The sequence below is a fragment of the Centruroides vittatus genome, unplaced genomic scaffold, assembly GCF_030686945.1.
Source record: "Centruroides vittatus isolate TY-2023 unplaced genomic scaffold, ASM3068694v2 contig_356, whole genome shotgun sequence".
Taxonomy (NCBI): domain Eukaryota; kingdom Metazoa; phylum Arthropoda; class Arachnida; order Scorpiones; family Buthidae; genus Centruroides; species Centruroides vittatus.
The window spans coordinates 167,632-179,533 of record NW_027122179.1 but is presented as its reverse complement, the minus strand read 5'-3'; the positions used below and the strand labels follow the sequence as shown (position 1 = coordinate 179,533).

Genomic DNA, 11,902 nt, shown 5'->3' with positions numbered 1-11,902 from the left:
TCAGAAACATCTGTAGAGCAATCTAGCAGCCAGACTGTCGCCAAATTTGGGAGAGTGACCAAGGATGACATGGAAAAGAGATTCCACGAAGAAAAAAAGTAGTACCTAAATTCGCCGGTAGAAGAGGATTTGGCGCTGTTGTAGCGAAAAAGCTACCAGCACTTCACTGAAGAAAGGTCCCGGATCTAACCCCATATTACTTTTTCCTGTGGGGTTACTTAACGTCCAAGCTCTATCTTGGTAGTGTCCCAAACTTGATGACTTTGAAGGACAACATTTCTCGAACTGTGATGAACATTCCTGCGGACATGTTACGTTCGGCCATAGAGAACACGGTGTTCAGGATGCAATGAGTTGTCCAGCAGGACGGTGATCACATTGAAGAAGGGAGAAGGTTATTTGCTGATTAATTAAACTTTCGTTATTACACTGAAACCTCTGTCTGATTATTCATTCGTGTGTTTGTTAATTGCAGCTGGATTTTATGCAGATTCTTAGCTGTTTTGCTACAACAGCGCCAAATCCACCCCTACCGGGAAATTTGGGTACTACTTTTTTCTTCGCGGAATCTCTTTCCCATGTCGTCCTTAGTCACTCTTCCAAATTTGGCGACAGTCCGGCTGTTAGATTGCTCTACAGATGTCTCTGAGTACCGTCAGTTTAAAAAAAAACACCCTGTATATAAGATCCAACGAAACCAGCATTGTCCGTTAATAACATTAATTAATGTAAAAGGATCTCCACATGGTAGACAATGAGTCCGCATCTCTATGGTTTATACGACCAGTTGTCATGTGCGCCTTGCAGATTTCCAATCTCTCAAGATGTTTGACCGTTTGCCTATTCGTCATCGTTTTTATAATTGCCGCTTGATCCCATTGGACGTTAACATCCTTCTGTCTTGCGTATGGTGCCAGCGCAGTGTTGTCAAGGTTCTTACTGATTGTATATTTGTGCTCTTGAGCCTTTGTTTTAAACTGCGCATCGTTGCACCCACATAAACAAGCTTGGAATTGAAACGTTGGTTGTGTAAAGGCACCGAATATATACCCGTTGTTGAATTCCGATCCTCTTTCTTTTTATCGTTTCTTAAAAGTTTGAAAACAGTGGGATTACGTCGGTATACAATACGAAAATTATTAGACCTGGCAGTACATCTATGTATCTTGTTTAAAAATGGAATGTAATTAAGCACTATTCTTTTTACATTTATTCCAAACACATTTTATGTTTTATAGTTAATGTTGTATTTTTTTGTAACTGAGGAAGATCGTTAAAGCGATTGAATACATTATTATTTTATTAAATTTTGTTGGATTGATTAAGGTATAGTTTATTTATAAGTAATTTAATTATTAGTGTTAGTAAAGTAGTGAGTAGGTAATTAGTAGCAGTCTAGTAGTTAACAAAGCGGCAACGCGACGACGTAGACTTTTGCGCAATTATTTAGAAAGTTAATAGAGTATTTGCGGATCCGCAGCGCTGGATCCAGCACCAAGTGCTGGATCCAGCAGGCCGAAGAATGCGCTGGATCCAGCTGGATTGCTGGATGAGGGATCCAACAATTGCAATCCCTAATGGCAAGTAGGTGATAATTATAAAATTATTATTAAAAATGCATTTCTAAAAATTAATAAAGTAGACGTTAGTTCATCCGTTCAAATTGGAATAGAAAAAGCATTGCAAACAGGTCTGATAAAAATGCTGTTTCGAAGAACAGAGGTCAAAGTCTTTACTTTAAGTAGCAAGATACAATCTACCAATATTTTGAATGCCGTAATTGGGCAACTGCCTTATAGAATAACCATCAATTTAGTGTCTAACGCTTCGTTTAACGGAAACGTAAAATATAATCTTTTTAATTTTAAAAATTATAATTTAAATTATATATGTTTATTAAAAGACAATCAAATGATCCCTTCGAAACATTTCGTGCCTGATTACGATAATAATTTATACGCCAGAAGTTTCTTAACGTTATTTGAAGATATAGGATGCATTAATCACCATAAATATACTAATATATCTTACAAAGATTATAAAGACGGCTATACCCTCTATAGTTTCGACCTACCGCCCGATCGATCGGCCTCCGAATCACATAAAAGTGTGAATCAAATAGGAAATATATCAATTGAGGTCAAGTTCAAGACTACATTATTAGAAACTGTAAACGTTATCTGTTTACTCGAATACAATAATACTCTAGAAATTGATCATTCGAGAACAGTATTTATAGATTATTAATGAATACTATCACGTTGAGGAGACTGGCGTCTAGTGACCCGAAAATAAAAAGAACTTTCGAAGGAGTTTTTCTATCTGACAATTTACCGGCTTACATCGCTAAGTATAAATCATTTATAATTAATTTAGATAAAAAAAAATAAGCCCGGAAATCATTGGGTATTTAAATTACAAGCCCAAAATTACAGCCCAAATTTTAATTTAAATTTGGCCTGTAATTTGTCTATAGCGGCAGTTAGGTTTTCTGCTATTTGTCGCTCGACCTTTTTGACAAAGGATTTTCTTCTATCATCAACTTAATGACCCCTCGGTGGTGCGTGATGAGATTCTCTATCATCTCTTCACTTATTGCTTCCTGTAATGCCTCATCATAGGTGGAGGACTCCCTACACATTACCTTCTATTAGATTCTGATATCAAATGCCATTCAAGAATTGGATCTTTAGTCGTTCATCAAATTCTTTACTCTGGACTCTCTATAATGGCTGACTCGGCAGCGTCTCTCTCACTTGTTCTATTTCGATCTCTGTTACTAGAGACTGCAGTCTCACTGCATATGTCTGCACATCCTCTCCCTTCTGCTTCACGCATGCATAAAATTTATTCAATCTGAATTAATACCATTCTGTCATAATTCTTTTACAGTATCGTAATTTTCCACATCTTTTATTCGCCGATCTCTGCAAGTGTCTCCCTAGTAATTCCTGTTACTTTCAATTAGGCCACAGCTAGCATTTGAGCCTTACACCAAACTGCCACCCAGGTAACATCTGCCAGGAAGTCAAAGAAATTACCTATTTATAAATTTTGTGCAGTTATAAATTTAAAAGTTTAGAATTCCGAAATGTATATGGTGGCCTCAGAGTGTGTTAGATATGTTCCCACGTGTGTGCCCACCAGTGGTGAAATGGAGAAATCCAGTAATCGCTGATGGTTGTTCCAGGGTTCGCGCTTCAGCAATGGGTTGAAGTTATACAGTTTTGCTCCTCAAATTTTGACATATGTCAGATTGGAAAGATTTCTTGTGAAAACTTCTGCTGGAGACATCCCCTATTGACAGAGTGCCCAATTATTGGGTTCTCTTATTTTTTCAACCAAAATCACTTTTAAAAATTTACTTTAACTTAATTAACTTTGTAATTAAGTTTTATAGAAATTCAATTTTTCGTTTGCGTGATCTGATTAAAATTAAAATGAAAAATCAAATTACATTGATTATTAAAAAATGAATATAATTAACAATCGTCACGAACATACGTCAGTTCCGCTTAATTTTTCAATATAATTTTATATAAATATTGCGCAGTTTACTGTTGCCAAGTGTTAGGAGTGCCAACAACTAAAGCTTCTATACTAAAATGCATGTATTTGAATTGTTTTTAATATATTCGGGCTTTATTATATTCGATGCAGCAAATGGTAATTAGCAAATTCAATATTCACTTAATGCACATATATTTAAATGAAATTCTTAAAAATATTCATGAATTCGCTTGCACATAAATTAACATAAAAATACGGACGGTTATTTTACTTTATTTTATTTATTTAAAGTTTTTACCGTTTGACATGGCGCAGCTTAGCCTTTATGGCTCTTGTGTCAAACAATCCAAAGCAACCAACCAACCATTTTACTTTAACTTCAATGAGTAGATTATTAAAAATTGGATGACCGTGGCATAATGAATCTTTAAACAATGTACAAATTAATTACACAAATAATTCAATTAGTCGAAAAACGAAATTATAAATAGATTGTCTTTATGATACGAAATAAATTGTTGTCTTTTTGTACATTTATATTTTCTGCATGATTTATCGAAAAGGTTATCAGCAATGTAACACATAAGCGAACTGTCACATAATAGAATTTTGTATCAGAAATTGGACATATGTATATGGAGAAAGGTGAAAAACACCTGAAATACTCCACATAGACAGACCATTAGTGAGGCGCAAATCCCCAACCAACAGTGTTCTGCAGTTTTATTTCTTACAGTTAGTCAGAGGATTTCGTCTTGTTTACCGGTTATTTTCATACAGTTGTTCTGGGTTTTTCGCCACGTGACAAATGAAAATTAGTTTCCCATAGTTTCTTATCCATGGGGAGATGCCCAGTAGACATTTTCTCCATGGAAGATTGCCAATAAGTTGCATTGCCTTATTCAATCGATTCGATCCAATCCGAGTTTATTTTGGAAAAATATCAGAAACAAAATTATTTGCGAATTATAAATTTCATTAATTTTATCTTAAACTTTCGTATATGTATTTTATTATTATTATTTTATTTAGCCGAAAATGAAACAGATAAATTACCCTGGAAAATCGCAGGAATTCAGGTAGTATCTAATTTATAAAATAAAATTTTGTAAATGAAATAAATAATAAAATTTAAATATTATACAGCACGAACAATTTATAAAATTTGATGATAGTCAAGAGCATATCATTTCTGGCCTGCATTTTCAATTGTTCAAAATTTTGCAAGAGAGATTAAAATTCACGTAAGTTCATATTTTAAATTCAATTCATAAAAGAGCAATTATTTATCATATCATCGTGACAATGCCAGGCTGCAATTCTTTGTCATATTTTAAATAATTTTTTTTTAATTTGAAATATATATGCCATTCAAACTAGTAGTGTCTGGCCCTTGTACAGTACAGGATACTTTTCCTGTTAACCGGAAGCATGCCATCATCTATATAACATTTTTCAGGGGAAAATGTTTGAATTGCTATAGTGTATATTCCTATATAGATAATCCTAACCTCCTGACCATGGTATTTTCATATCTTGTCTGTTTTTTATCTGCCTAACTCAATTCTTGGTGTTAAGAAAAGACAAACGGACAAAGAAATGACAGCGAAAATTTAATTTACATGTTTACAATTTTTCAAATTTCAGCCCAATGACTACTTTCAGTGACTTAAATTGTAATATCCTGACTTATTTTCCATTAGTATATGCTTTCTAGGAAAGACTTCGAATTCAGACTTTTATTGTTTTTCATAACATCATTTTCAACCCGTTGTTGTTGACCAAATAAATTGCTTCACATATCTAATACCTGAATAAGGGAAAGTTTTTAATATTCTTTTCTTTAAGATAGCGAAACATCAGTTTATAATTTTGTTTAATATCTTTAAATTTCCATATTTAACAAATACTTTTCAATATTATTTTCAAATAAATATTTGCAACTAACTGTATATAGTAGAAACGTATAATAATAGTTTGAGAATAAAATTTACTCCCACAGTGGCCAAACGGTTCCTTTTCCATACCACTGGTCGTGGGTTCACACCTTGCCAGGATGAGATGGCCACGTGAGGTTTCCGGTTTTCTCCATGACTCTACAGAATACATTTATATACTGGATGAGTGAAAAGTCCTCTTCACCTATCATTCCAAATTTACTGAAAATATATTAATTTTTGTTGGTGTAATTACAAAAGAATGTTTTTCCATTGACATTGAAAATGATTTTCAAGTTATTTTTATGTTTTTCAATTTATCACTACTGATGGCAAACACTTTCAACAAGTATTTAAATGATGTGTTTTTTTCACAGTTGTTTTTACACTGAATTAAATCCTCACACTCTTTTAATTAGTATCATGTAAAATAATATATCTTCAGTACTTTTCAAATGTAAACGGCTCAAGTAATATTTGACTCAGTCTGCAGTTACTTTTTCATTATAAAGAATATTTATAAATGAAATTATTTCTAAATTATTTTTGTTTTATCAGGTATAAAGTCGTAAAACCAATTCCAAAGACTTTCGGCGGAAAAAACAAAAATGGTTCTGCAATTGGAATGTACGGACAACTGATAAATAATGTATGTTGTTTATTAGTTTCCTATCTTTCTTATAATTAAATCTCAAGAATGATCCTTTACTACATGTTAATTAGCTGATAGAATTAAAGTTGTTAATACTGTATTTACTTAGTATACAGGTATCAAAATACATGTAAATAAGAATGCATACAACTTTAAAATCAACAACTCATAAAAATTTTCCAGCTTTTCAGCATAACAATTTATGTCAAATATTAACTTATTTCGATTCATAAAGTATAATTGTTTATTTCAGGATTACGTGTTACTTGAACATTACGAAAATTTCCGCGTTGTGTCAAATAGGTACTGTACAGTACATGCAAAGTTTATAAAGATTTAACGAATTTCTTAAAAATATGATCGTTTGAACATGGGTTATAATAGTAAAAATGCTTTTAAAAAGAATTAGAACTTGGCAGAAATATCGGGTCGATTACAAAAACTAGGTGTTAAGTATTTAATACGGCTTAAACTTCTGTTTTGTTCATAGATAATAGTATAGCTAAAGCGGCTATCGCGTTAATCTACTGATTTCGGAAGAGACCGAAAGAACCCGGGAAGACTTCATGAGCGGTATGTCTCCCATATATCCCTTTTCATTATTTGGCTGTTCACATTCTGGTTCGATCAAATCTTAGCTATCAAACAGCCCCTTTAAGTGCACAAAAAATAAAGAATGCAAAAGTTTTTTCACTATTCAGCAAGCAAATGGTCATTGTTGATTAATAGTGTCCATATCAAAAGTCAGTTTTAGACTATAGTACAAGGTTTAAATGTACATGTTTTTGTAATGAATTCAATATTATTAATCCTTTATTTTTCAGGATGCGGAATTTGCCTACATTCCAAGTATCGTTATTTATGAATTTTTCAGAATTTTGCATTATTCTTCTCATGTTACCTTCAACAATTTCTTGTTTATAGTCAAGACTCCTGCACAAAATCCCAACTGGAAATCCATTATTAATACATTTTCATATGAGGTATGATATTTTTTCTTTATTTATATAACACGAAGTAAAAATTATAGACTGCATTTCTTCAAGTAGATTTGGATAGTATTTATTGCATCCGTAATCGCATTTAGATTGATTTTGCATCAAGTAGTTAACAAAAATTTTTCTGAGAGTCGAGATCATAAAACATGGACGAGGGGAAAAACGTTTTGGTTTTTAATCGGGTCTTCTGCAAATCAAGGTAAAAATATGAAAATAATCACTTAAAATATTGAATATTTAAATATATTTTATATATTGAACTATAACTGAATTATTCTAAATTCTTAAAGAGAAAAAATCTATTTTAGCAGCAATTTATTAATTTTATCAAACGTTTTTACTATCTGTGTAGCCATTGTCACGAATAAACAATTTCAGTAGAATTCTTTAACGTTTAAATATTACGTTCTAAACAAGAATTATTTAAATACTTAAAATTGGTAGCTTTAGAATAGCAGTAAATGTGTACAACATTTCTGAAGGTATACAGAATAAAATAAATAAATAAATAAACTTAAAAACAAATTGTAAAATAGAAGTTGACAATAGTAAACAGAAGTATACTGAATCCGCACACAAAAGAGTAATCAAGATCATCACGACCGAGCTGGTGAACCTGCTCCTACCACTGAAGTGAGTAAAAATGACATCATCGGCTATACCCAGGCTTTCTGATTATGCTAAAATCCACAAAACAGAACACCAGTTACGATCCATAGTAAAGAAATGTGCTTCGCTGACATATATTAGAAAAAACATATAATTTAATAAAGGGCCAACGGTTAAACGCTAAAAGCTGTATTTAACCGTTGGCCCTTGTCCTAGTCTAATTGGCAAAGGAACTACGGCAAATAGTCGTAACAGATGATGAATACATTCTGTGTTATACTATCAGAACCTATACCCTTCAATTAAACTATAACCTTGTCGTGATAGTTTACTTAAGCAATTAAGTAGAAGCATGAAAGGGCAGAGCATCCAGACCATCCATGTCCAAACATTGAAAGAAATAGCACAATTAATATGCTCCACATTTTTCTTTCAATTTGAGTGCTTAGAATACCTGCCAAAAACAAGTGTCCCAATGGGTAGTCTCATGGCAGGATTACGTTGCAAGCTGGTGCTAAGTATGGAGAGTACCCTAATTCCAAAAATCCAAAATAACATTTTACTATATAAACATTAAGTTCATGATATATTAATCATGTTCAACAAAAAAGAAACGTACAGCAGTTTGTCAACACTTTCAACAATAATACATATGTGCTGACAATAACATTAGCCTAATCGAGTAATGTGAGGGCACATTTCCTCGATTAAACATCACCTAGTGAATGGCAAAATCGATACAATTGTTTATCTTAAACCTACCGACCACCCAATATACTACATACCTAGCTGTTTAAATGATCCGCCCAAAAATAAAATGGCAGCATTTAAGACCCTTATCGAAAGAGCATATACCCATATCACAGACAATAAGGGATACCACTAAAGAGTTGAACAGAATCAAAAGCATCGCAGGGTACTACGTTCAGCCGAATCATGGTTCATTATTTAATTATCACATACAGCACACATATCTCGCAAGAAACTCAAACACATTCCGATTGTAATATCGCCTGTTACATAATAATTATATAATAATATATATAATAATAATATATAATAAATTATTAGACAACACATATAGAAATGCCATCAGACCAAGCAGCAGAAGAATCACATATAAGCGCAAAAAAAATCTATTTACAGCTGGTTACGTAATGACAAAGACCCAATATATTCTTGGGTTATACGAGATACCGGTTAATCAAGGTCTGTAAAACAAAAAAGACAAATATATAGGATACACGTGAAACCTGCCAACAATTCTTAAAGAGCATCAGTATGACGTACGTAACCACAACCGCCTTAGCTCCAATGGCCACTGTACCAGACAATACACCAAACATTTACTTCACTTTAGTTACTTTATTTTTTTATTTTATTTTTAAATGTATTTATTTTATTCTGTGTAAATTCGGAAGTGTTGTACACATTTATGCTATTCTCAATTTGTCAATTTTATGTATTTGTGAGTACCGCCGGGGAGATAAGAGGAAGTCGGATCTTCCTTTCCGGTAACAGGTCGGTGACCTACTCACACTGTGTCTAGGATGGCTGTTTTATGTTTTATGACCTCGAGGGGTCGGGACTCTTTTTGTCAGGCGAGTGGAGAGAGGGGGAGAGGCTCGAGGATAAGGTGTGGGCGACAGTCGAGTAAAGACACCATTAAACAACGAAACAAGATTTATTGAAAATAACAAATTAGACAATTACAATTCTAACTCCGATGGATTCCTACATAGCTCTTAAATACCCGTAGGAGGACGAGAGAGAGTTTACAATACTCGATTATCATACCTCTTGGAAGATTTCCGTGGAAGACAGAGCGGAATTATTCTGGTTTGAGGCACTAGGTTACCACAGGTTATACTCGGTATAAAAGTCGCCACTGCGAAAGTTCATATTCCAGAGACTCGGCGATGTGATCGGTAGCCCGGCAGATAACGAGACTTTCCTGATGGGGGAAAGCGTCTTTTATAGGTTTTTGGTGGAAAAATACGTCATGTGATCGATTGTTGTAGGAGGCAAAGGTTTATTAGAACCGGTGTGGAAGTCAAAGGCGTTCCCAGGATCAAAAACAAACTGACGAAATTAAACGTTAACTATAAACTTATCGTGCAAGTTGAGCTGTAGGATGGTTGAGAACAATAGTGTTGACATTTTTTTGAATATGGTTATATAATTTTTCCAGCAGAGTAAAATTTCTCCCTAACTCTTTATGTAACAGAAGGGAAAATAATTAAAAATTTGATTTATAAAAATTTCGGGTTTCACATATTTAAATAATTCTTGTTTTGAACGTAATATTTAACCGTTAAAGAATTATATTCATAGTGTTTGATATTCACAGTGTTCGAATGGCTGCACAGATAGTCGAAAAGTGTTAGATAAAACTAAAAAAAAAATAGTTGCTAAAATACTGGAATAGCTATTTTTCTTTAAGTATGTATGTATGTATGTATGTATGTATGTATATATATATTTTTACAATTTAGGAGGTAATTTAAATAACGTAAAACGACTTGCTGCAAGAATAATGATTGGAATATGGTTGCTTTCTGTTGTGGTCATACTCTCTTGTTATAATAGCAAATTAACATCATTCATGACATCTGCAACTACTGATTTCGTACCTAGAACTGTACAGGAATTAGCTTTAACAGTAAAAAATGGAGAATACTTGTGTGGTGTTTTACCAGGTGGACCGATACAGAAATTCATCATGGTAAAGATTTTTCAATATCTATTAAAATCAAAATTCTACACATATGTTTTTACAAAATGTAGTAATATAAATAAACAAAAAAATATTAAATAGTAAAATTACATATGTATTTTGCTGTCGTTCTTAATTTTATTTGCTTTTATATATTCTAAATATATCTATGTCATGTATTTTCAGACTACAGATGACTTGCAAATTTTCTATGTTAAAAAGAGAATTTGAAATAGGTTATGCGATATGGCAGGTTATGCGCCGGTTTTAAATTGCAATTATATACTGGTGCCTATTTAACATTGGGTGCTCTCATGAAAGCGAAGTGATGATTAAATGAATTAGGCGAGTCGTTTCATCTACATTTTGTGGAAGCATACGCTATCGTAGGTTATAGGCAGAAAAACACTGTATATTTTTTAATAATAGATACTTTATACATTGAAAAATATCTTTTATAATACTGTCTTCATGACCATTCAGAGGTCATGGAGACGATAGTCTGATTCCTAACTCTAGCCGTAACTTTAACTGAATATGAAATATCTGCCTGATTTTCAGTTGATTACTCAACCTTCCCTTTTCGATTTTTTCATTGTGGAGCGCCCTTTGACCTGTTGATAGACTGTGCAACTATCAGATGAATCTTCAGATGGGCAGAGTGCGTAATATCTTGGTCCCCGCCTCTCCACTTCTGGTTTACCCTGACACAATGGATCTTTGAGGCCTTAGTGGTGGGTGACATCACATGAAAATATTAATTGTGAAAGAGTATTGCAGCAATTAATTATATATTTAATTTGATACATATTTGCAGAATAGAATAGCGCATATATTATATATAAGTCTACCATTTTAATTTTTCGTTAACTTATAAGTCACAAATTAACATAATTAAAATGAGATTATTTTAATAAATATTTTTCAGAGCTCACAATTAGATGATGTGAAAGTTCTGGCTAATCACATTAGACAACGAAGTAACTATTTCAAACCGGAAGAAGGATTCCAACGTATTTTAGAAGGTCATTTTGCATTGATTGGTTACGATGACACTTTTAAAATATTAATGAAAAAGCATGGCTCTGATAAATTTCTTTTATCAAAAGATGCCTTTGCAACGTTTACAACAGCATATATATGATCTAAAGAATTTCCATATAATGATGCAGTATCAAAAATGTAAAATAGTTTATATAAATGTAGATATTTACAATATTACGTATTGTGTGATATAATATAAAAAATATTTTCAGAGTTTCGAGATTGTTTGAAGCTGGCATCATCGATTTTCATAGAAAGGAATTGAACGAAATTGCAGAATCCTCCGAAGTGCGTCCTTTGACCTACGAAGATTTTCTTGGTCCAATATTTCTTATTTTATGTGGATATACCTTATCCACACTCTGTTTCATTTTTGAGCTTTTCTCAAGAAATGTTTAATGTGTACTTTTTTCAGAAGCAGTAAATTCTGTATAAT

The 11,902-nt window shown here is 32.8% G+C and overlaps 1 protein-coding gene across 1 annotated transcript; it reads left to right on the top strand.

The window, feature by feature from the left end:
- The first annotated feature begins 1,911 nt into the window (after positions 1 to 1,911).
- On the top strand, positions 1,912 to 11,902 carry LOC136974779 (glutamate receptor ionotropic, kainate 5-like). The gene is made up of 8 exons (XM_067269718.1): positions 1,912 to 2,229; positions 4,657 to 4,754; positions 6,006 to 6,096; positions 6,924 to 7,082; positions 7,149 to 7,296; positions 10,202 to 10,431; positions 11,351 to 11,604; positions 11,679 to 11,902. Exons 1-7 carry the CDS (start codon positions 1,912 to 1,914, stop codon positions 11,564 to 11,566), a joined length of 1,260 nt encoding a protein of 419 aa, XP_067125819.1. The 3' UTR covers positions 11,567 to 11,604; positions 11,679 to 11,902.